At 42.9% G+C, this 26558-nt stretch overlaps 1 protein-coding gene across 1 annotated transcript; it reads left to right on the forward strand.

The window, feature by feature from the left end:
- The first annotated feature begins 4732 nt into the window (after positions 1-4732).
- LOC117513199 (paraneoplastic antigen Ma2-like) lies at positions 4733-5947 on the forward strand. Its single transcript, XM_034173495.1, has one exon. It carries the CDS (start codon positions 4733-4735, stop codon positions 5945-5947), a length of 1215 nt encoding a protein of 404 aa, XP_034029386.1.
- The last annotated feature ends 20611 nt before the right edge of the window (positions 5948-26558 follow it).

Consider the following 26558-nt stretch of genomic DNA (forward strand, 5'->3'; position numbering starts at 1 on the left):
ATACACGGAATATTCTAAAATAATATTAGTTTTTAATCAAAAAAATTTGTTGGGCCTGCTATTCCATTCCTATTACAGTAAAATAAAAGGAATCAGTTTGCCCTGTTACCCATTTTTGTGTGTTTGTGCATCTACTCATTGGTGGGCACAGATAATCAAAAAATTAACTTCGATAACAGATAATCAGATAACTGAAAAGTTATCTTCGATAGAGATAAAACAATAAACCACCCAAAAATGTATCAGAAGTTACAGATAAATTCCAATATTACCTCTGACACATCTACAACTAGTAGTAGAACAAATTTAATAGCTTAAAATATTAAAAATAAAAACAGACCCCAACAATGAGACCACACTTTTCTTTCTACATTCTGTCCCTGCTGGAAGCTCTTATTTATTACAGAGCTCCCAACACAGAGGCACTCCAAGAGCAGCCATAAAACCAATTCTCTATCAATTATAGGTGAGGCGCAGGTCTTGAAAAATAAAGTCATGCTGACTTATGGTTTTGATTATAAATAACATTAATACCGATAGAATAACTCCATTAATGTCAATTATGTCATTTGTACAAAGTTAAAATATAACATATCTTTTAATGTTGAGTAATGCACTAATTCTGAGGTTTTGTAACAAACAGACAGATCGCAAAGGATTCTGGGTAAAAGTGCCTCTTTTTGGAGCGAGGTGGAGGGGAAGGCAAAGGGCTACAAACCCCTCCGTTTGGAGGGGTTGGAGGAGCTTACTGCTGTCTCTGAAAAAACAAACATGGCGCAGAAAGAGCCGCACAAATGAAGCGGCTTTCATTACAAATTACGCTGTTTAGAAAGTTATAACTTGCCAAAAAACTTTACAGGCAGTTGTCTATGACAGCAGCGTGTCTGCTACTGGATGCATGTTGCATATGTTGTCGTTCTGAAGAATATCGTAACGTCGCTCGTGCGCTGTGTTATAATGCACATACACACGAACGCTACGATAAGACACTTTTATATCTCACAACGGAGAAAATCATGATAATGTGTAAGCACGTTAATTTGTATGTTCATAAATCTTTGGATAATATCAATCCCTGCTGTTGGATTTCAAGGTCTGTAACACGTGTGTATTTTCTAAACAAACGGAGCCCTGAACACACTCATCTAATAAGCTTTCAGGCAGAAAATGAAAAGTTTCATCAATGGGAATAAGTTGGAAAATATACGAGGTCTGTCCGTAAAGTATCGTACCTTTTTATTTTTTTCAAAAACTATATGGATTTCATTCATATGTTTTTACGTCAGACATGCTTGAACCCTTGTGCGCATGCGTGAGTTTTTCCACGCCTGTCGGTGACGTCATTCGCCTGTGAGCACGCCTTGTGGAAGGAGTGGTCCCGCCCCCTCGTCAGATTTCCATTGTCTGGAAATGGCGGAATGAAAAGGACTTTTTTTCCATCAGAATTTTTTCAGAAGCTGTTAGAGACTGGCACCTGGAAACCATTCGAAAAATTTATCTGGCTTTCAGTGAAAATTTTACGGGCTTCACAGAGAATAAGGACTTTAACTACAGGTTTAAGGACCCCTTTAAAGGACGGTCGGTGCGCCGCGCTGCGAGCTGCGACGATGCGGCACAAACCACTGGATCATTTCTAAGCTGATGGCTCTGTGGATACGAGACCGTCGTGTGCTCTTTCTCTGGTTATCACAAGACCTGGACATCAGCCATTTTCCGGCAGATTTCACTTTTAACAAGAGATTTTGTCATGGAAAGCCGCGCGGAGGCTTCGCGCGTCACGACCGATTCGCTGATGAAGCGAGACAAAGGAACACCTCCGTTTCGGAGTGTTAGAGGACAAGTTGGGACATGTCCAGCTCTCCACAAGTTCTTTTATACTCACTCGACTGGTAAGCACTGAAAGCCGAGATAGTGGTTTGTGCCGCATCGTCGCAGCTCGCAGCGCGGCGCACCGACCGTCCTTTAAAGGGGTCCTTTAAACCTGTAGTTAAAGTCCTTATTCTCTGTGAAGCCCATAAAATTTTCACTGAAAGCCAGATAAATTTTTCGAATGGTTTCCAGGTGCCAGTCTATAACAGCTTTTGAAAAAATTCTGATGGAAAAAAAGTCCTTTTCATTCCGCCATTTCCAGACAATGAAAATCCGACGAGGGGGCGGGACCACTCCTTCCACAAGGCGTGCTCACAGGCGAATGACGTCACCGACAGGCGTGGAAAAACTCACGCATGCGCACGAGGGTTCAAGCATGTCTGACGTAAAAACATATGAATGAAATCCATATAGTTTTTGAAAAAAATAAAAAGGTACGATACTTTACGGACAGACCTCGTATACACACACATGTATATGTGTAACACATAACATGACGTCCTAATAGACTGATATTATTTGTCAAGGAAATTTCTAAAGGAAATAAGGCTGGATGCAAAAAATGGGAGAATTTGAAAAAGAAATAAGGTTGTAATTCCATTAAAGTAAAACTTGTATAATGTATACATTCATTGCACACAAAAAAAGCCATTTGCAAAGCCAAAAAGTTGATTTGACAATCATCTGACATAACCGGGGTCAAAATAAATAGAACACTGCTATCTACTGGTTCCCACATGCTTAGTGAACACTACTGACCAGTAGATGGCAGTAAAGGCCTTGAAAACAAAATTCCAGCTACAGTGATCCCTGTCTGCTACATTTAAAATGCGTGGAATTTAACAAACACAAATAAAACCAACATCTATAAATGCAGAGAATATATTCAAGAGAGTTTTAGGCACTAGAGTTTAATGCTGTTGTCCGTGGAGCCTGAACAGAGTGTCTGAAATGCATTTGTCCTGTCGTCATGTACTGAGATTACATCATCCTACCCAAAATGCATTGCGGGTCACAGGCTGTGCTCACAAAACCTTAAAAATTAGCACATTACTTTAAAACTAAAACATATATCTGATATTTTCACTTAATAAAACTCAGACATGACAGTAATTTTAAATAACTTGTCCAAAATTTGGTTAAAATTTGAACCATATGTAGCCCTGTCTAAAGTCACTGACTACAGTATATAAAATCAGTAACATATGTAAATAGTTGTAGGATACACCAAAAGTTCATGATATTAAAACTGGTTAGAAGGTGCATTAGATACATTTGAATAAATGACATATGTACTGTTTAAAAGTTAAGCTACACATTTCTAAAATGTGCCATGGTCCTTTAAAATCCCGAACTTAGGAGAATATGAGTTTGTTTGAGCAAAAAGTCTGTGCAATCTAACCTGTTAACAATTTAATGTCAGTCAGTTTGTTTTAAGTATTGCTATTGGATTTTACTGAAGTAACAGCCAATCCCAAGATGTTTCCTGGAAAAAGGGGGCAGAACAAGTGACGTGAGCCAGAGTGTAGTTTGCCAGAAGTCCTGAGGGTGAGAGGAAAAGAGTCAATCGGTGTAACAGAGCGTGCTTCAGGTTTTATCTGCACGGTCGACTATTCGTGGGCCTGATAATAACTTGTTTGTAACTTAAAGACGTGGAGAGAGAGGTTTGGAGCGGTTGTCCCAGTCTTCCCAGTGGATGGACTCTGCTGTTTGTCCTGGTGCTGTTTCGTGTTCCTCCTTCCTGGTGGTTCCTGAGGTCGCGACAGCTCCGGTGGTTCCTGGAACTCGATGCTTTGCTCTTACTGCCATTGCCTTGGTGACTGTTAGCTTCCCTATAAATTCATTCGGGATTCGTGAGTATTAAGTAAATCCACTGAACTGCACGTGCGTTTTTTTTTGCTCTGCTTGGGTCAGGGTGAAGTGGCCAAAAAAGTTTTAGGCTCCATCGCACCCTAGCTTCAGCTCAGGCCTGCAACTTTTGAGTAAGGAGAGTGTGTGTGTGTGTGGGTACCCTGAGGATAGGAGGTTATTGAGTTTTTTTTTCTTTCATGTCTTATGGTGCTAAACCAGGTTAAAGAGTAATTTTCGTTTCCTTTGTTTTAAAGAAAGACAGGTCATTGATATTGTAGTAGGTTAAGACCCGGAAGTAAATGTCCTTTCATATAAAGGGTAAAAGTTGTTTTGTTTTGTTGTGGGTTACTAACGAGAAAAAAAACTTGGAACACAGAAACCTCCATTCAACTTACACAGTTTTTGGTTATAACATGTTTATTTTTGTTTATGCTAATTTTACTTTAACCAAATTATTGTTTTGTCCCTTCAAAGGATGTAAATAAATTGCCTGTACAAGGGTTTTGTATTCAAAGTACTGTGGTACAGTGTCCTTATTAATGTTGTAGAAAAATTTGGAGTTCAAGATTTAGTGAAAGTTAAAGGGAGGTATCTTACAGGGTAATAAAACGTAAAACGGTTTAATTAACGAACTCAGGCCCGATCCCATAACTACAGCTACGTGGGACAAGGGTTACATAAATGGAGGCACCGCTGGGATTCATTAGAATAAATTAAAGTATTTCTCTGTCAAAAGTAGCTGGACCCCACAACTTCAAGGATAGTACAGTTATAACGTGATGCAAGAACAGTAACCATAGCAATGATGGCAAATCAAATGAGCAGTCCATCCCAAAGTGAGTTGGTTAATTGGTGTAAAGGAGAATCAGTAGACATAAGACATGCCCTCCTGTTATATGGAGTGCCTGAAGGTGTAACAAAAGAAGAGATAAAAGAAACAGCAGAGACTATCAAAGCCCTGGGAAAAGTTGTAGTTAGGGGCAAAAATTTTAACCCATCATTACAGTCTGTAATGGTGTTATGTGAATGTCGTGAAGTGGTAGACCCCACCAAGATTCCCCCAGAGATAACGCCGATAAGTGGTGGAAGTGGATGGAAAGCAGTGTATTATACTGAGCCCCAGTTGGATGAGTTTGAAGAAAAGCTACGTGCATTTTTACAGAAGGAAGGGAAAACCTTAGAAGATATCCAGGGTTTGAGCACTGTTAGAGAAGAGAACAGTAATCCTGAGGCCATCATCCGTGCAGTTGGTGATATAATGGTCAGAACGAACAAACCGCCCGACAACCACTCTTACAGACGTTTAAGGACATTTTCTGGTATCAGTCCCACCCCTATTGGAGAAGAGTCACTAGACAGCTGGTTGGAGCAAGCCTCACTTCTAGTAGATGAAGGTGAATGCTCTAATAAAGAGAAACGAAGGCGAATACTGGAAAGTCTCAAAGGGCCCGCTATGGAGATCATTCAAGCAGTGCGTATGACTCAACCTGATGCTAGTCCCCATGACTACATAGAGGCCATAGATAGCATTTTTGGTACAGCAGAGTCAGGAGAGGAACTCTATTTGTTATTCAGGGCTCTCCACCAACAGCCTGGTGAGTGCATGTCTGATTTCCTGCGAAGATTGGAGAGGTCCCTTGTCAAAGTGGTGCAGAGAGGTGGGTTATCTGCTAGTGATGCTAACAAAGCCCGAGTAGAGCAGCTCATAAAAGGATCCATTTCAGACCTCATGCTGCTTCAATTGAAAATACGGGAGCGGAGAGATAACCCCCCTACATTTTTGAATCTGCTGCGAGAGGTGATTGAAGAGGAAAATCGCCAGTCAGTTAGACAAAGTCAAACTACACCTACGCGCCATCAGCGTGTACGTACCATACACATGGAAAAGGAGAAAGAACCTGACCCGGTCTCTAAGGATGAACTACGAGCCCAGATTAAAGAGTTGAGAGAGATGCTGGAGGAAAGAAATCACTCACAACCTCAGTCTCTGTCCGATTGGCCTTGCCAGAGTCAGAGAGAAAAAAAGAAACGGAAAACTGAGACCCAGGGTGAACTACAGTCACTAAGAAAACAAGTGAAAGCACTAGAGAACCAAATGAGTGTAAATGGTGGTGAAATACACCTCGGGACCCCAGCGAGAACACCGGACACAGTCCGGCCAAAACCAATCAGCCCCCAGTTACAAGTCAGCGCCGCCCAAAGAAACCCCTCCCAAAGACTGCGATGAATATTTCTGTTATAGGTGTGGGGAAAATGGTCATATAGCTACGAGATGTACTGAGACGGAGAACCCCCAGAAAGTCATAAGTAAGCTTATACGTTCGGTGCGAAGAGCACCTGATCTCACCAAAGGGAAGCCAGATCCCACTGCAGAAGAGCAATGTGTGGCTAGGGTTCGCAAGGTTGAAGTCCCAGAAAATGACACTGACCTACCTGAGGGTCTTGTGGGCCCATCATTCATTCATACCATCAAAGTGAATGATGCATCTTGTGACGCTCTCATTGATAGTGGGTCCAATGTAACTATCATCTTCGAAAGATGGTATAACGAGCACTTGACAGAGGTTCCAATCGTCCCTTTCTCTGGACTGGGACTCTGGGGTCTCTCCGACACTGAGTTTCCTTATAAAGGTTATGTCGTGGTAGAGATGGAGTTTGCTGAGGAGATCACTGGCGTGTCGGGGAAAGTAGAAGTACTCGCATTGATTTGTCGTGAGCCCAACCACCCGCAGCAAACACCTGTGCTTGTTGGCACCAATACATCTCTGTTTCGTCGTTTATGGGAAATTGTGAAGACAGAAAGCAATAAGAATGCTGTTCACTCAATGAGAATTCAGTCTGTATATGCTCCAGTCAGAGAACAAGAGGAGCTAGTTAAAGACAGGCTGGAAAAGGAGGAGGTTCTGGGCCAGATCAAATGGAAAGGACCCGAACCGTTGTCCATCACTCCCGGTGCAAAGTATTACGCAACATGCAAATTAGACAGACATGTAGCCCCCTCTAAAGACTTGGTATTGATTGACGCTCCCACTGCCCAGCCACTCCCAGCCGGTGTGATGGTTCACCCCGGGGTGCTTCCCGATGTTGATATAGACAGTAACAGTTTCACTGTGCTCATTCAGAATGAGACCAAAAAGACAACTTTCCTACCAGTGGGAACTGTTGTGGCTGAAATGTATACTGTTGACACAGTTACAGCGATCCACCCATCCGACTACGTAACTGATGCGGTAGATCCAAGTCTTTTCGATTTTGGAGATTCCCCTATCCCCGAGGAGTGGAAGAGCCGGCTCAGGCAGAAATTGGCGGAGAAGCGGAACGTTTTCTCACTACATGAGTGGGATGTTGGTTTGGCCAAAGGAGTCGAACACCACATACGTCTGCATGACACCAGACCGTTCAGAGAAAGATCAAGAAGAGTAGCCCCAGCAGACATTGACGATGTGAGGCGGCACATACAACAGTTACTGGCCGCTGGAATTATAACAGAGTCCCATAGCCCCTATGCCTCCCCAATCGTTGTAGTACGGAAAAAGAATGGGACTATAAGAATCTGTATTGATTACAGAACACTCAATAACCGCACTACCCCAGACCAGTACACAATGCCACGCATTGAGGATGCCTTGGACTCCTTATCTGGCAGTAAATGGTTCTCTGTATTAGATCTGCGTAGTGGCTACTACCAGATACAGATGGCCGAAGAGGACAAAGAAAAGACAGCATTCATTTGTCCCCTCGGGTTCTATCAGTTTGAACGCATGCCGCAGGGAATTACTGGAGCCCCAGCAACATTTCAACGCTTGATGGAGAAAGCTGTTGGTGACATGCATCTCCTGGAAGTCATTGTGTACTTGGATGATATCATCGTTTTTGGCAAAACGCTTGAAGAGCATGAGCGGCGTCTCCTTAAGGTGTTGGACAGATTAGAGGAGATTGGTTTGAAAGTTTCCATTGACAAATGTCAGTTCTGTCAGCCTCAAGTGACGTACATTGGCCACATTGTCTCCATGAATGGTATAGCCACTGATCCAGAAAAGGTGGAAGTGGTGAAACACTGGAAAGTACCTACTCACTTGAAACCTCTCAGGTCATTCCTTGGATTTTGCAGTTATTACCGCAGGTTTATTGCAAACTACTCTGCCATTGTCCGTCCCCTCTCCGAGCTCACCAAAGGTTATGAACCCACTTGGAAAGATCCCAAATCCAAGAAGAGCATGGGCCAAAACAAAGTTTATTTAAAAGCATCAGAGCCCTTTGGAGAACGGTGGACACCAGCCTGTCAGCATGCTTTTGAGAGAATCCGTGAATGTTTGACGAATGCCCCAGTGTTGGCCTTTGCCGATCCAACAAAACCGTATATCCTGCATGTGGATGCCAGTATGAATGGCCTTGGTGCTGTCCTGAACCAGGAGTACTCTGAGGGACTTAGGCCAGTAGCTTTTGCAAGTCGGAAGCTTAAAGACTCAGAGCACAACTACCCAGTCCACCAACTGGAATTTTTGGCACTAAAGTGGGCAGTTGTGGACAAATTCCATGATTACTTGTACGGTGCAAAGTTTATTGTAAGAACTGACAACAACCCATTAACGTATGTGTTGACCTCAGCAAAGCTCAGCGCAGTTGGGCATCGTTGGCTCGCTGCGTTAGCCACATACGATTTCAGCATCCAGTATCGCCCTGGTCGACATAACATCGATGCGGACTTGCTGTCTCGACAGTATGCACCAGAAGAGGACAAAGAATGGATTAATGTTCCACCTGATGGCATTAAAATCCTTTGCAAACGAGCCTGTAACAGAGATGAAGCAGTTGTAACTGACAGATTTGTTGATCAGTTAGGAGCTCCTGCTACAGTAATACCTGAAGCGTATGTGTTCCCAGTCAACCTCAGTATAACCACTCTTGACCAACTGAGCTCAAAGGACCTCCAGACCTCACAAGATATGGACCCAACCATTGGACCCTTAAAGAGAGCAATCGAAAGCAATAAAGGTTTGAGTCGCTCTAAGAATGACTCACCTGAGACTGTTTTGCTTCTCCGTGAAAGCCGCAAACTGGAGTCAAAGGATGGATTGCTCTACAGAGTAAAGGAAAGACCAGGTGGAAAACCAATCAGACAGCTCATCTTGCCAAGAAGATACCGGCCTATGGTGCTAAGATCCTTGCATGATGAATGTGGACACCTGGGGGTGGAGAGAAGTACTGAACTGATCAAAGACCGATTTTACTGGCCTCGGCTGGCAGCTGAGGTGGCACAATACATTCAAACCTGTGGGAGATGTATTTCTCGTAAGACCCTCCCACAGCGTGCCGCGCCTTTGAGCCAAATAACCAGTAATGGCCCCTTGGATCTAGTCTGTATTGACTTTCTACAGATAGAGCCAGATTTCAAAGGCGTTGCTAATGTGTTAGTAGTGACTGATCACTACACACGGTATGCACAGGCATTTCCAACCAAGGACCAAAGAGCTGTCACCGTTGCAAAAGTACTGTGGGAAAAGTATTTTGTGCACTACGGTCTGCCTGCACGGATACACTCTGATCAGGGCAGAGACTTTGAGAGTCGACTTATCAAGGAGCTTTTGTCCATGCTGGGAGTACGAAAGTCACGAACTTCTCCCTACCATCCTCAAGGTGACGCACAACCAGAAAGATTCAATCGAACTCTCCTGGCAATGCTTGGTACTTTGGACACAGTACAGAAACAATGTTGGAGTCAGCATATCACCTATCTGGTACATGCGTACAATTGTACAAAAAATGATGCCACTGGATACTCACCATATTGTCTCATGTTTGGAAGAGAAGCAAGGCTCCCCATTGACATCTGTTTTGGAATTTCACCAAATGGTGAAAGTGAATCCTCCTACCAGCAATACGTTGCCAGAATGAGGAAAGAGTTACAGAAAGCATACCAATTGGCATCTGATGCCGCTACCAAAAGTCATCTGCGAAACAAAGCCTACTATGACCATCGAGTGAGAGATTTACCTTTGGAGAAAGGTGACAGAGTCCTCATTCAGAATGTTGGACAAAAAGGCAAGCATAAGTTACAAGATCGCTGGAAATCGACACCGTATGTTGTTGCGGAGAAATTGTCTAACCTGCCAGTGTACAAGGTTAAACCAGAACATGGTCCAGGAATAGTCAAAACTTTGCATCGAGACCATCTATTGCCCATAGGTTACTTGGTCAGGATGTCTAACCCCCCAGATGTTGCAGGAACGACTCAGAGACCTGTCACCAGATCACAACATCCCCGGCCATGTCCAAGAACTAAGCGTACTGATCCAGTTGAAGAAAGTGACACTGTGTCAACAGATACAGAATTTGATACTGTCCAGAATCCTCAAGGTTTTGTTGTGGATGAGGTCAGGAAACAAAACGCATCACCAAAGCAAGAGTCACAAGAGACTGAGAACCGTGGAAGTTCTGAAGAGGAGGAAAGCTCTGGAGAAGACAGTGAAGGCTCTGGAGAGGAGGAAATTCAACCAGTTATAGAATCAGAGAGTGAAGGATCTTTCATAGATGATACATCTGCTGTGATGGATTCTGATGCCCAAGAGACAAATTATGATTCGGTAGAAGATCAGGTTTTAGAAGGGAGAGCAAGCTCACCCTTTTCAACCCAAGTCAGAAGTGAAAGATCAGTTAAAAGTACAAGAAATGGGAGTGAAAAGTCCTCCGCTGTCCGAAGATCTAAGAGAGAACCAAAACCAGCCATTAGATTGACCTATGACAAACCTGGTTACCCATCTAGTGAGCCAGTGACCATAATGCATCATGGTATGGTCATTCAACTCAAGCTAAACCCACCAGATCAAACTGGCCCTGAACTGAGACAGAATCCTAGAACGTCCAAAAGGATGTCAGGGAACAAACGAAAGAGCACATGTCGAAGTGAGGAAAAGTGTGATGAGGACATCTACACATTCAGAAGGGGGAGGGTGTAGCCCTGTCTAAAGTCACTGACTACAGTATATAAAATCAGTAACATATGTAAATAGTTGTAGGATACACCAAAAGTTCATGATATTAAAACTGGTTAGAAGGTGCATTAGATACATTTGAATAAATGACATATGTACTGTTTAAAAGTTAAGCTACACATTTCTAAAATGTGCCATGGTCCTTTAAAATCCCGAACTTAGGAGAATATGAGTTTGTTTGAGCAAAAAGTCTGTGCAATCTAACCTGTTAACAATTTAATGTCAGTCAGTTTGTTTTAAGTATTGCTATTGGATTTTACTGAAGTAACAGCCAATCCCAAGATGTTTCCTGGAAAAAGGGGGCAGAACAAGTGACGTGAGCCAGAGTGTAGTTTGCCAGAAGTCCTGAGGGTGAGAGGAAAAGAGTCAATCGGTGTAACAGAGCGTGCTTCAGGTTTTATCTGCACGGTCGACTATTCGTGGGCCTGATAATAACTTGTTTGTAACTTAAAGACGTGGAGAGAGAGGTTTGGAGCGGTTGTCCCAGTCTTCCCAGTGGATGGACTCTGCTGTTTGTCCTGGTGCTGTTTCGTGTTCCTCCTTCCTGGTGGTTCCTGAGGTCGCGACAGCTCCGGTGGTTCCTGGAACTCGATGCTTTGCTCTTACTGCCATTGCCTTGGTGACTGTTAGCTTCCCTATAAATTCATTCGGGATTCGTGAGTATTAAGTAAATCCACTGAACTGCACGTGCGTTTTTTTTTTGCTCTGCTTGGGTCAGGGTGAAGTGGCCAAAAAAGTTTTAGGCTCCATCGCACCCTAGCTTCAGCTCAGGCCTGCAACTTTTGAGTAAGGAGAGTGTGTGTGTGTGTGGGTACCCTGAGGATAGGAGGTTATTGAGTTTTTTTTTCTTTCATGTCTTATGGTGCTAAACCAGGTTAAAGAGTAATTTTCGTTTCCTTTGTTTTAAAGAAAGACAGGTCATTGATATTGTAGTAGGTTAAGACCCGGAAGTAAATGTCCTTTCATATAAAGGGTAAAGTTGTTTTGTTTTGTTGTGGGTTACTAACGAGAAAAAAAACTTGGAACACAGAAACCTCCATTCAACTTACACAGTTTTTGGTTATAACGTTTATTTTTGTTTATGCTAATTTTACTTTAACCAAATTATTGTTTTGTCCCTTCAAAGGATGTAAATAAATTGCCTGTACAAGGGTTTTGTATTCAAAGTACTGTGGTACAGTGTCCTTATTAATGTTGTAGAAAAATTTGGAGTTCAAGATTTAGTGAAAGTTAAAGGGAGGTATCTTACAGGGTAATAAAACGTAAAACGGTTTAATTAACGAACTCAGGCCCGATCCCATAACTACAGCTACGTGGGACAAGGGTTACACATAAGTTAAAACATATGCCTCTGGATGACTTAGGTGATATTGGCAGCTTTTTGGTAAGGGGTTAAAGGAAGTGTTTGTTTTTTTTTCCTTCTTCTTCTTCTTCTTCTTCTTCTCCTCCTCCTCACATGATTGAGATGCTTTTTATACAAGCAGCTCTCTTCTATTTGCAAAGGTTATGGCTGTGTGTCTATTACAAAACTTTTAACAGGTGAGTGCTAGACTAATTTAAAAATGCGTGTCGCTGTTCAGTTTTATCGGTTTAAAAGTTATCGGACAAAGATTAATCGGAAGATAATTGGTCCGATAATGGTTTTTAAAGTTATCTAAAAAAGATAATCTGATAAAGAAAACATTATCTTCGATAATTATCTGTTATCGATTATCGGAAGTGTGCCCACCACTGCATCTACTACTATAAGAAACAGGTTCATTGTTGTGTCCCAAGGTTCAGATGTTCTACAATGATATCAAATTTCAATTTAAAAAGTTGGTTGGTTTTGGGCCTACTATTTTGCAACTATTACAGTAAAAAAAAGAAATAAAAGCAAAAAAAAAAAGTTTCGTAAACAATGTTTTCCTTGCAACTACAGCTCTTTGCCAGCAGTCACTTCAACACCAAAACTTACCCAATACCTAGATTGATCAAGGTTAATCACATGATCTCTTATATCCCAACATATGACAGAGTAAATAACATGAAGCTTGTGTGTCTTTCATGTGTGAAAGAATGTGGATACACTCAGACTCACTGACTCAGATTATTGATACACTGTACAAGCCACAGCTGGACACATGGAAACTGGAAGTAAAGTTCAGTCCAAAGGAACAGTTATTGGTGTTGATTTTAAATATTGTGATTGTAAATGTAATTTCAGAAACAAAGATTTTTTTGAAATAATGTTAAACTTTATTGATGTCTGTGACAGGTGAGATTTGAGTTCAAATAATAGATGGCTTAATGTTTCTTCTCTGAACGGAGTTTAATCAGATCAGATCAGATGGTACCCTACCCATTCCATCCCAGCTCAGCCCATTCCATGCCTGGATCCTGCTAGTTTCCTGGTCAGATATTTTCTTTGCTTTGACATCAGGACAGCCATTCTGTGTGATGGTTTACAGCATCAGATCAGTCATAACTCCAGTGACACAACAAGCTCAATCCCAGACGAAGTCTCAGGTGTCAATCCAGTCTTCATCAAACAGTTTAATTGTTACCCCTGCAAGACTTCAACAATGAGACTCTGTAGCTGCATGTCCGGTTCAACCACGAGCCTTTTCGCTTGGTTCATAGTCAATGAGTACTGAAAACAAAGGTCAGAACTTCCCGGGCACAACTCTCCATGTGGATTACTTTAGTTTTTCCAGTTATACTAGCAACATAAGGTAAACACCCCATGTGCGGTTAAATTTAACAGCAGTTTTGTTTTTTTTCAGAAAAATATAAGTGACTGCAGTAACAACTCATTGACTTGTGGCTGTTCGTAGCAGCTTTTTGCCACATATGCTTGTGCATTAATTACATATTTTCTTTAATGTTGTGTCTGTCTTTCTGTAATCAGTTTTTTACAGGGAAAAATATAAATCAGGTTATGTTAGATATGCAGGATTATTATGTTCATTTTCATGAATCTGATCTGAACTGTCCCGCTACAGGGACGTCATCTAACCCTTATACCTTATGCTCAGGCACCAATTCTCACAAATCATCCTGTTTTCAAAGAATGATTCCATCATAGAATCAGCTCACAGATGACATCAGATCTGCCCAGACTTACAAAATTCTTCTGTGCCCAGTTTGCTGTGAATTTTGACTCCAACTGTACTTGAACATCAGTCTCCTTGTAGCCAGTGCTTGCTCACAGGGGGTCGTTTTGACCGTTGGGGTTTTACATAATATTGTATGGCCTTGCCTTACAATATAAGCGCCTTGGGGCAACTGTTTGTTGTGATTTGGCGCTATATAAAAAAATTGATTGATTGATTGATTGATGTGTCACTGTCTTAGCTGTGGGTACATTTTTTATATTAATGTTTTGATGATAATAACTTTTTTCCTCAGTGTTGTTTGATATAGACAGGATGGCCATTCATCCTACTGGTGGTTACTGGCTTTGCAAATTTTTAATGTAATCTTCTTCTTGCCTTGGCTGTTCCCATTAGGGGGGCGCCACAGCAGATCAATCATTTCCATCTCAGCCTGTCCTCTGTATCTTTCTCTGTCACACCAACCACCTGCATGTCCTCCCTCACCACATCCATAAACCTCCTCTTTGGCCTCCATCTTCTCCTCCTGTCTGGTGGCTCCATCCTCAGCATCCTTCTCCCTGTATACCCTGGGCCCCTCCTCTGCACATGTTCAAACCCATCTCAATCTCGCCTCTCTGACTTTGTCTCCAAAACCGTCCCACCTGAGATGTCCCTCTGATATGTTCATTCCTAATCCTGTCCATCCTCGTCACTCCCAAAGAGAATCGCAACATCTTCTGCTCTGCCACCTCCAGGTCTGCCTCCTGTCTGTTGTCTGTCAACCTGTCATCACCATTGTGAACCAGAAAGGACTCAGAGCTGATCCTTGCTGTAATTCCCACATCCACCTTGAGTGAATCTGTCATTCCTACTGCGCATCTCACTGCTGTCACACTGTCCTTGTATATTTCTGCGCTATACCTCACATACTTCTCTGCCACTCCAGACTTCTTAATGCAGTACCACAACTCTTCTCTGGCACCCTGTCATAAGATTTCTCTAAATCCACAAACACACAATGTAATTCCTTGTGGCCTTCTCTATACTTCTCCACCAGTACTGTCAGAGGAAAGATTGCATCTGTAGTGCTCTTTCTCTGCATGAAACCATATAGCTACTCACAGATCTTCACATGTTTTCTAAGCCTAGCTTCTACTACTTTTTTCCCATAACTTCATGCTGTGGTTCCTGTGTCAAGCCACCACCTGTGCTGGCAGCCTTTTCTCTTTCTCATTTTCTTATTCATCACCTCCTCAAAATATTCCCTCCCCTTCTCAAAACACTCTCCTCACTTGTCAGCACTTTACCATCTGGTATCCTTTATCACCTTAACCTGTTGCACATCCTTTCCGCTCTGTGCCTTTGTCTGGCTAAATGGTTCAAGTCCTTTTCTCCTTCGTGTTCAAGTCATATACAGCTCACTAAATGCCTTTTCCTTAGATTTTGCCACTTCAGTTTTTCACCTTAATTTAAAATTCTTCTTCTTACTTATAAGGTTTTGAATAATCAGGTCCAATCTTATCTTAGGGACCTCGTACGTACCACTATCACCCCAATAGAGCGCTTCGCTCTCAGACTGCAGGCTTACTTGTAGTTCCTAGGGTTGTAAGAGTAGAATGGGAGGCAGAGCCTTCAGCTTTCAGGCTCCTCTCCTGTGGAACCAGCTCCCAATTCAGTATCAGGGAGACAGACACCCTCTCTACTTTTTAAGATTAGGCTTAAAACTTTCCTTTTTGCTAAAGCTTATAGTTAGGGCGGATCAGGTGACCTGATCCAGCCCTTAGTTATGCTGCTATAGACGTAGACTGCTGGGGGGTTCCCATGATGCACTGTTTCTTTCTCTTTTTGCTCTGTATGCACCACTCTGCATTTAATCATTAGTGATCGATCTCTGCTCCCCTCCACAGCATGTCTTTTTCCTGGTTCTCTCCCTCAGCCCCAACCAGTCCCAGCAGAGACTGCCCCTCCCTGAGCCTGGTTCTGCTGGAGGTTTCTTCCTGTTAAAAGGGAGTTTTTTCCTTCCCACTGTAGCCAAGTGCTTGCTCACAGGGGTCGTTTTGACCGTTGGGGTTTTACATAATTATTGTATGGCCTTGCCTTACAATATAAAGCGCCTTGGGGCAACTGTTTGTTGTGATTTGGCGCTATATAAATAAAATTGATTGATTGATTGACCTTATGCTGCATCTCCTTGTACTCTTGTCTACTTTCTTCATCTCTCCGACTATCCCAATTCCACTACCTTTCTAGCTGTCTCCCTCACCACATCTGTAGTACTTTTCCAGTTGTCCAAAACTGCTTCCCCTCCATCCAGTGCCTCTCTCACTTGCTCACTGAATTTCACACAACAGTCTTCCTCCTTCAGTTTCCACCATCTGATCCTTTGTTGAGTCCTCACTCTCTTCCTCTTCTTCACCTCTAAAGTCATCTTACAAACCACCATCCTGCTGTCCAGCTACACTGTCTCCTGCCACCACCTATAGTCTCCCATTTCTTTAAGGTTGCATTTCCTACACAGAATGTAGTCCACCTGTGTGCACCTTCCTCCACTCTTATATGTCACCCTCCCTTTTCTTAAAGTAGGTGTTCACCACAGCCACTCCCATCCTTTCTGCAAAATCAACTACCATCTGCCCAGCATTTGAGCAACATGTATTCCACATGTTGCTCAATATATATATATATATATATATATATATATATATATATATATATATATATATATATATATATATGCTTAAAAAATCATGGTTTTTATCATTTATTGACACGATTTCCTTTAGTGTTCCTGCTCATGTAAAACTAAGATGACCAACATGTCAAACAACTGTGGCTTTGATGTCAGTCAGAGAATGGATACACTGTAATAACACACACACTACATTTCAGCAGTGAAGAATCTTGCCTGTCGCTCTGATGGATGGATGCAGCGTGTTTGTGATGAACTGCCTCCTGTGTCTCCTCACCGGTGTAATAACGTCCCACAGGGAGGCCTGTGACTGCGCGTCTCATCCCACAGATCCTCACCGCTCGTCTTTATGGGTGTGAAAAGGTGCACCTTCCTAACTGCCCCTGAAGGCAGAAATGGATCGTTCTTTCTTATGGTAATCCAGTACCGAGAGCAGATGTACAGAACATTAAACAGACGTTGCATCGGGAGCATCACGGAACAGCAGAAGTGCAAAATATAAACACACTGATGTGGATATATGATGCCGTATATAAACTGTTTTAATTGGGATGTTGAATTTGTTCCAGAATACAAAAGGTCATGCTGAGCAGCTGAGGAGGCTTTTAGTGATGGAAAACCTCAAGCTGGGCCGTATCTTTCATCAACTCGAAGGCGTATAGCACAATTGCATTTGAGGCACAGTGAAGGGATGTGTTTTGGGCATAACATGAAATAAACTCTTGTCACAGGGTCACATGGGTTCAAGGGCGAAATTTAGAACTAGAAATTTGGAGGACAAAGTGCGAGGCCCGCAGGGGCGAAGCCCATATGCTGGGGGTCTAGGGGTCGCTTTAGGCCCACAGAAGCCAACGTTCTATCAATCAATCAAGTTTTATTTCTATGCACTTTACAACAGTTTTCACTGAACCAAAGTGCTTTCCAATAGCACCAGCTAGAGATAAATAAAAAGAAAAGTACGAAAAACATAATAAAACACAAGAACATCCAAAATAGAATAAAAATAGACAAAAAAGTGTCAAAGAAATTATGTGCAAAAAGCTGCCCTGAACAAGTATGTTTTTAACTTAGCTTTAAACAGAGGCAAGCTATTAATAGACCTCAGTTCAGGAGGTAATGCATTCCACAACTTAGGACCTGCTACTGCAAGAAAGGTCACCCCATTGTTTGGACCTGGGAACCTCAAGAAAGTTTGGTCAGCAGACCGAAGTGCTCTGACAGGGTTGTGTGTTTTTAACAGGTCACATAAATAAGAAGGTGCAATGCCATTTACAGCTTTAAAAACAAACATTAACAGTTTTAAAATCACTCTAAACGGACTGGAAGCCAGTGTAGGGAGTAAAGTACAGGAGTGATGTGGCTGTGCTTCCTGGTATTGGTCACAGACGAGCAGCAGCATTCTGGACCAGTTGGAGTCGGTTTAGAGAGCCTTGAGTGATACCAACATAAAGTGCATTGCAATAGTCAATCCGGGAGCTGATAAAAGCATGCATAGCCTTTTCAAGGTCCTTTTGGCTTAGAAAGGGTTTGACTTTTGCCAGGAGTCTCAGCTGGAAAAAACTGGCTCTTACCACACTGTCAATTTGTTTCTCAAATTTTAAACAGTCGTCAAACCGCACACCAAGGTTCCTTACCACAGCCCTACGATAAGGAGCCAGGAGCCAAGATTGGATCAGAGTTAGTTTTAGCTCCAAACAGAATACACTCTGATTTGGCTTCATTAAGGTGCAGAAAATTCTGAGCCAGCCAGTCCTTAATATCCTTAAAAAAGCTAGTATGGAGTCCAAAGCACTTGTATTATTAGGCACAACTGGCTATAAATCTGGAGGTCATCGGCATAAAATGAAACTGAAGATTGGTTTGGTGATGACTGAACTCAGTGGAAGCATGTACAAAGAGAAAGAGCGGTCCGAGGATACTGCCCTGGGCACACCAGTGGTCAGAGGAACTGTTGAGGAGGGAGAGTCATAACCATACTTTACAGGCAGTTGTCTATGACAGCAGCGTGTCTGCTACTGGATGCATGTTGCATATGTTTCGTTCTGAAGAATATCGTAACGTCGCTCGTGCGCTGTGTATAATGCACTACACACGAACGCTACCGCTACGATAAGACACTTTTATATCTCACAACGGAGAAAATCATGATAATGTGTAAGCACGTTAATTGTATGTTCATAAATCTTTGGATAATATCAATCCCTGCTGTTGGATTTCAAGGTCTGTAACACTGTGATTTTCTAACACAACGGGAGCCCTGACACACTCATCTAATAAGCTTTCAGGCAGAAAATGAAAAGTTTCATCAATGGGAATAAGTTGGAAAATATACGAGGTCTGTCCGTAAAGTAGGTACCTTTTTATTTTTTTCAAAAACTATATGGATTTCATTCATATGTTTTTACGTCAGACATGCTTGAACCCTTGTGCGCATGCGTGAGTTTTTCCACGCCTGTCGGTGACGTCATTCGCCTGTGAGCACGCCTTGTGGAAGGAGTGGTCCCGCCCCTCGTCAGATTTCCATTGTCTGGAAATGGCGGAATGAAAAGGACTTTTTTTCCATCAGAATTTTTTCAGAAGCTGTTAGAGACTGGCACCTGGAAACCATTCGAAAAAATTATCTGGCTTTCAGTGAAAATTTTACGGGCTTCACAGAGAATAGGACTTTAACTACAGGTTTAAGGACCCTTTAAAGGACGGTCGGGCGCCGCGCTGCGAGCTGCGACGATGCGGCACAAACCACTGGATCATTTCTAAGCTGATGGCTCTGTGATACGAGACCGTCGTGTGCTCTTTCTCTGGTTATCACAAGACCTGGACATCAGCCATTTCCGGCAGATTTCACTTTTAACAAGAGATTTTGTCATGGAAAGCCGCGCGGAGGCTTCGCGCGTCACGACCGATTCGCTGATGAAGCGAGACAAAGGAACCCTCCGTTTCGGAGTGTTAGAGGACAAGTTGGGACATGTCCAGCTCTCCACAAGTTCTTTTATACTCACTCGACTGGTAAGCACTGAAAGCCGAGATAGTGGTTTGTGCCGCATCGTCGCAGCTCGCAGCGCGGCGCACCGACCGTCCTTTAAGGGTCCTTTAAACCTGTAGTTAAAGTCCTATTCTCTGTGAAGCCCATAAAATTTCACTGGAAAGCCAGATAAATTTTTCGAATGGTTTCCAGGTGCCAGTCTATAACAGCTTTTGAAAAAATTCTGATGGAAAAAAAGTCCTTTTCATTCCGCCATTTCCAGACAATGAAAATCGACGAGGGGGCGGGACCACTCCTTCCACAAGGCGTGCTCACAGGCGAATGACGTCACCGACAGGCGTGGAAAACTCACGCATGCGCACGAGGGTTCAAGCATGTCTGACGAAAAACATATGAATGAAATCCTATAGTTTTTGAAAAAAATAAAAAGGTACGATACTTTACGGACAGACTCGTATACACCACATGTATATGTGTAACACATAACATGACGTCCTAATAGACTGATATTATTTGTCAAGGAATTTCTAAAGGAAATAAGGCTGGATGCAAAAAAATGGGAGAATTTGAAAAAAGAAATAAGGTTGTAATTCCATTAAAGTAAAACTTGTATAATGTATACATTCATTGCACACAAAAAAGCCATTTGCAAAGCCAAAAAGTTGATTTGACAATCATCTGACATAACCGGGGGTCAAAATAAATAGAACACTGCTATCTACTGGTTCCCACATGCTTAGTGAACACTACTGACCAGTAGATGGCAGTAAAGGCCTTGAAAACAAAATTCCAGCTACAGTGATCCCTGTCTGCTACATTTAAAATGCGTGGAATTTAACAAACACAAATAAAACCAAATCTATAAATGCAGAGAATATATTCAAGAGAGTTTTAGGCACTAGAGTTTAATGCTGTTGTCCGTGGAGCCTGAACAGAGTGTCTGAAATGCATTGTCCTGTCGTCATGTACTGAGATTACATCATCCTACCCAAAATGCATTGCGGGTCACAGGCTGTGCTCACAAAACCTTAAAAATTAGCACATTACTTTAAAACTAAAACATATATCTGATATTTCACTTAATAAAACTCAGACATGACAGTAATTTTAAATAACTTGTCCAAAATTTGGTTAAAATTTGAACCATATGTAGCCCTGTCTAAAGTCACTGACTACAGTATATAAAATCAGTAACATATGTAAATAGTTGTAGGATACACCAAAAGTTCATGATATTAAAACTGGTTAGAAGGTGCATTAGATACATTTGAATAAATGACATATGTACTGTTTAAAAGTTAAGCTACACATTTCTAAAATGTGCCATGGTCCTTTAAAATCCCGAACTTAGGAGAATATGAGTTTGTTTGAGCAAAAAGTCTGTGCAATCTAACCTGTTAACAATTTAATGTCAGTCAGTTTGTTTTAAGTATTGCTATTGGATTTTACTGAAGTAACAGCCAATCCCAAGATGTTTCCTGGAAAAAGGGGGCAGAACAAGTGACGTGAGCCAGAGTGTAGTTTGCCAGAAGTCCTGAGGGTGAGAGGAAAAGAGTCAATCGTGTAACAGAGCGTGCTTCAGGTTTTATCTGCACGGTCGACTATTCGTGGGCCTGATAATAACTTGTTTGTAACTTAAAGACGTGGAGAGAGAGGTTTGGAGCGGTTGTCCCAGTCTTCCCAGTGGATGGACTCTGCTGTTTGTCCTGGTGCTGTTTCGTGTTCCTCCTTCCTGGTGGTTCCTGAGGTCGCGACAGCTCCGGTGGTTCCTGGAACTCGATGCTTTGCTCTTACTGCCATTGCCTTGGTGACTGTTAGCTTCCCTATAAATTCATTCGGGATTCGTGAGTATTAAGTAAATCCACTGAACTGCACGTGCGTTTTTTTTTGCTCTGCTTGGGTCAGGGTGAAGTGGCCAAAAAAGTTTTAGGCTCCATCGCACCCTAGCTTCAGCTCAGGCCTGCAACTTTTGAGTAAGGAGAGTGTGTGTGTGTGTGGGTACCCTGAGGATAGGAGGTTATTGAGTTTTTTTTTCTTTCATGTCTTATGGTGCTAAACCAGGTTAAAGAGTAATTTTCGTTTCCTTTGTTTTAAAGAAAGACAGGTCATTGTATATTGTAGTAGGTTAAGACCCGGAAGTAAATGTCCTTTCATATAAAGGGTAAAAGTTGTTTTGTTTTGTTGTGGGTTACTAACGAGAAAAAAAACTTGGAACACAGAAACCTCCATTCAACTTACACAGTTTTTGGTTATAACATGTTTATTTTTGTTTATGCTAATTTTACTTTAACCAAATTATTGTTTTGTCCCTTCAAAGGATGTAAATAAATTGCCTGTACAAGGGTTTTGTATTCAAAGTACTGTGGTACAGTGTCCTTATTAATGTTGTAGAAAAATTTGGAGTTCAAGATTTAGTGAAAGTTAAAGGGAGGTATCTTACAGGGTAATAAAACGTAAAACGGTTTAATTAACGAACTCAGGCCCGATCCCATAACTACAGCTACGTGGGACAAGGGTTGCATAAATGGAGGCACCGCTGGGATTCATTAGAATAAATTAAAGTATTTCTCTGTCAAAAGTAGCTGGACCCCACAACTTCAAGGATAGTACAGTTATAACGTGATGCAAGAACAGTAACCATAGCAATGATGGCAAATCAAATGAGCAGTCCATCCCAAAGTGAGTTGGTTAATTGGTGTAAAGGAGAATCAGTAGACATAAGACATGCCCTCCTGTTATATGGAGTGCCTAGAAGGTGTAACAAAAGAAGAGATAAAGAAACAGCAGAGACTATCAAAGCCCTGGGAAAAGTTGTAGTTAGGGGCAAAAATTTTAACCCGTCATACAGTCTGTAATGGTGTTATGTGAATGTCGTGAAGTGGTAGACCCCACCAAGATTCCCCAGAGATAACGCCGATAAGTGGTGGAAGTGGATGGAAAGCAGTGTATTATACTGAGCCCCAGTTGGATGAGTTTGAAGAAAAGCTACGTGCATTTTTACAGAAGGAAGGGAAAACCTTAGAAGATATCCAGGGTTGAGCACTGTTAGAGAAGAGAACATAATCCTGAGGCCATCATCCGTGCAGTTGGTGATATATGGTTCAGAACGAACAAACCGCCCACAACCACTCTTACAGACGTTTAAGGACATTTTCTGGTATCAGTCCCCACCCCTATTGGAGAAGAGTCACTAGACAGCTGGTTGGAGCAAGCCTCACTTCTAGTAGATGAAGGTGAATGCTCTAATAAAGAGAAAACGAAGGCGAATACTGGAAAGTCTCAAAGGGGCCCGCTATGGAGATCATTCAAGCAGTGCGTATGACTCAACCTGATGCTAGTCCCCATGACTACATAGAGGCCATAGATAGCATTTTGGTACAGCAGAGTCAGGAGAGGAACTCTATTTGTTATTCAGGGCTCTCCACCAACAGCCTGGTGAGTGCATGTCTGATTTCCTGCGAAGATTGGAGAGGTCCCTTGTCAAAGTGGTGCAGAGAGGTGGGTTATCTGCTAGTATGCTAACAAAGCCCGAGTAGAGCAGCTCATAAAAGGATCCATTTCAGACCTCATGCTGCTTCAATTGAAAATACGGGAGCGGAGAGATAACCCCCCTACATTTTGAATCTGCTGGCTAGAGGGTGATTGAAGAGGAAAATCGCCAGTCAGTTAGACAAAGTCAAACTACACCTACGCGCCATCAGCGTGTACGTACCATACACATGGAAAAGGAGAAAGAACCTGACCCGGTCTCTAAGGATGAACTACGAGCCCAGATTAAAGAGTTGAGAGAGATGCTGGAGGAAAGAAATCACTCACAACCTCAGTCTCTGTCCGATTGGCCTTGCCAGAGTCAGAGAGAAAAAAAGAAACGGAAAACTGAGACCCAGGGTGAACTACAGTCACTAAGAAAACAAGTGAAAGCACTAGAGAACCAAATGAAGTGTAAATGGTGGTGAAATACACCTCGGAGACCACCAGCGAGAACACCGGACACAGTCCGTGCCAAAACCAATCAGCCCCCAGTTACAAGTCAGCGCCGCCCAAAGAAAACCCCTCCCAAAGACTGCGATGAATATTTCTGTTATAGGTGTGGGGAAAATGGTCATATAGCTACGAGATGTACTGAGACGGAGAACCCCCAGAAAGTCATAAGTAAGCTTATACGTTCGGTGCGAAGAGCACCTGATCTCACCAAAGGGAAGCCAGATCCCACTGCAGAAGAGCAATGTGTTGCTAGGGTTCGCAAGGTTGAAGTCCCAGAAAATGACACTGACCTACCTGAGGGTCTTGTGGCCCATCATTCATTCATACCATCAAAGTGATGATGCATCTTGTGAAGCTCTCATTGATTAGTGGGTCCAATGTAACTATCATCTTCGAAAGATGGTATAACGAGCACTTGACAGAGGTTCCAATCGTCCCTTTCTCTGGACTGGACTCTGGGGTCCTCTCCGACACTGAGTTTCCTTATAAAGGTTATTCGTGGTAGAGATGGAGTTTGCTGAGGAGATCACTGGCGTGTCGGGGAAAGTAGAAGTACTCGCATTGATTTGTCGTGAGCCCAACCACCCGCAGCAAACACCTGTGCTTGTTGTGCACCAATAACATCTCTGTTTCGTCGTTATGGGAAATTGTGAAGACAGAAAGCAATAAGAATGCTGTTCACTCAATGAGAATTCAGTCTGTATATGCTCCAGTCAGAGAACAAGAGGAGCTAGTTAAAGACAGGCTGGAAAAGGAGGAGGTTCTGGGCAGATCAAATGGAAAGGACCCGAACCGTTGTCCATCACTCCCGGTGCAAAGTATTACGCAACATGCAAATTAGACAGACATGTAGCCCCCTCTAAAGACTTGGTATTGATTGACGCTCCCACTGCCCAGCCACTCCCAGCCGGTGTGATGGTTCACCCCGGGGTGCTTCCCGATGTTGATATAGACAGTAACAGTTTCACTGTGCTCATTCAGAATGAGACCAAAAAGACAACTTTCCTACCAGTGGGAACTGTTGTGGCTGAAATGTATACTGTTGACACAGTTACAGCGATCCACCCATCCGACTACGTAACTGATGCGGTAGATCCAAGTCTTTTCGATTTTGGAGATTCCCCTATCCCCGAGGAGTGGAAGAGCCGGCTCAGGCAGAAATTGGCGGAGAAGCGGAACGTTTTCTCACTACATGAGTGGGATGTTGGTTTGGCCAAAGGAGTCGAACACCACATACGTCTGCATGACACCAGACCGTTCAGAGAAAGATCAAGAAGAGTAGCCCCAGCAGACATTGACGATGTGAGGCGGCACATACAACAGTTACTGGCCGCTGGAATTATAACAGAGTCCCATAGCCCCTATGCCTCCCCAATCGTTGTAGTACGGAAAAAGAATGGGACTATAAGAATCTGTATTGATTACAGAACACTCAATAACCGCACTACCCCAGACCAGTACACAATGCCACGCATTGAGGATGCCTTGGACTCCTTATCTGGCAGTAAATGGTTCTCTGTATTAGATCTGCGTAGTGGCTACTACCAGATACAGATGGCCGAAGAGGACAAAGAAAAGACAGCATTCATTTGTCCCCTCGGGTTCTATCAGTTTGAACGCATGCCGCAGGGAATTACTGGAGCCCCAGCAACATTTCAACGCTTGATGGAGAAAGCTGTTGGTGACATGCATCTCCTGGAAGTCATTGTGTACTTGGATGATATCATCGTTTTTGGCAAAACGCTTGAAGAGCATGAGCGGCGTCTCCTTAAGGTGTTGGACAGATTAGAGGAGATTGGTTTGAAAGTTTCCATTGACAAATGTCAGTTCTGTCAGCCTCAAGTGACGTACATTGGCCACATTGTCTCCATGAATGGTATAGCCACTGATCCAGAAAAGGTGGAAGTGGTGAAACACTGGAAAGTACCTACTCACTTGAAACCTCTCAGGTCATTCCTTGGATTTTGCAGTTATTACCGCAGGTTTATTGCAAACTACTCTGCCATTGTCCGTCCCCTCTCCGAGCTCACCAAAGGTTATGAACCCACTTGGAAAGATCCCAAATCCAAGAAGAGCATGGGCCAAAACAAAGTTTATTTAAAAGCATCAGAGCCCTTTGGAGAACGGTGGACACCAGCCTGTCAGCATGCTTTTGAGAGAATCCGTGAATGTTTGACGAATGCCCCAGTGTTGGCCTTTGCCGATCCAACAAAACCGTATATCCTGCATGTGGATGCCAGTATGAATGGCCTTGGTGCTGTCCTGAACCAGGAGTACTCTGAGGGACTTAGGCCAGTAGCTTTTGCAAGTCGGAAGCTTAAAGACTCAGAGCACAACTACCCAGTCCACCAACTGGAATTTTTGGCACTAAAGTGGGCAGTTGTGGACAAATTCCATGATTACTTGTACGGTGCAAAGTTTATTGTAAGAACTGACAACAACCCATTAACGTATGTGTTGACCTCAGCAAAGCTCAGCGCAGTTGGGCATCGTTGGCTCGCTGCGTTAGCCACATACGATTTCAGCATCCAGTATCGCCCTGGTCGACATAACATCGATGCGGACTTGCTGTCTCGACAGTATGCACCAGAAGAGGACAAAGAATGGATTAATGTTCCACCTGATGGCATTAAAATCCTTTGCAAACGAGCCTGTAACAGAGATGAAGCAGTTGTAACTGACAGATTTGTTGATCAGTTAGGAGCTCCTGCTACAGTAATACCTGAAGCGTATGTGTTCCCAGTCAACCTCAGTATAACCACTCTTGACCAACTGAGCTCAAAGGACCTCCAGACCTCACAAGATATGGACCCAACCATTGGACCCTTAAAGAGAGCAATCGAAAGCAATAAAGGTTTGAGTCGCTCTAAGAATGACTCACCTGAGACTGTTTTGCTTCTCCGTGAAAGCCGCAAACTGGAGTCAAAGGATGGATTGCTCTACAGAGTAAAGGAAAGACCAGGTGGAAAACCAATCAGACAGCTCATCTTGCCAAGAAGATACCGGCCTATGGTGCTAAGATCCTTGCATGATGAATGTGGACACCTGGGGGTGGAGAGAAGTACTGAACTGATCAAAGACCGATTTTACTGGCCTCGGCTGGCAGCTGAGGT

The sequence above is a fragment of the Thalassophryne amazonica genome, chromosome 7 (genome assembly GCF_902500255.1).
Source record: "Thalassophryne amazonica chromosome 7, fThaAma1.1, whole genome shotgun sequence".
NCBI classification, from domain to species: Eukaryota; Metazoa; Chordata; class Actinopteri; order Batrachoidiformes; family Batrachoididae; genus Thalassophryne; species Thalassophryne amazonica.

Excerpts from the sequence above, each read along its gene's own strand:
- LOC117513199 (XM_034173495.1), top strand. The coding sequence starts at position 4,733 with ATGGTGTTATGTGAATGTCGTGAAGTGGTAGACCCCACCAAGATTCCC.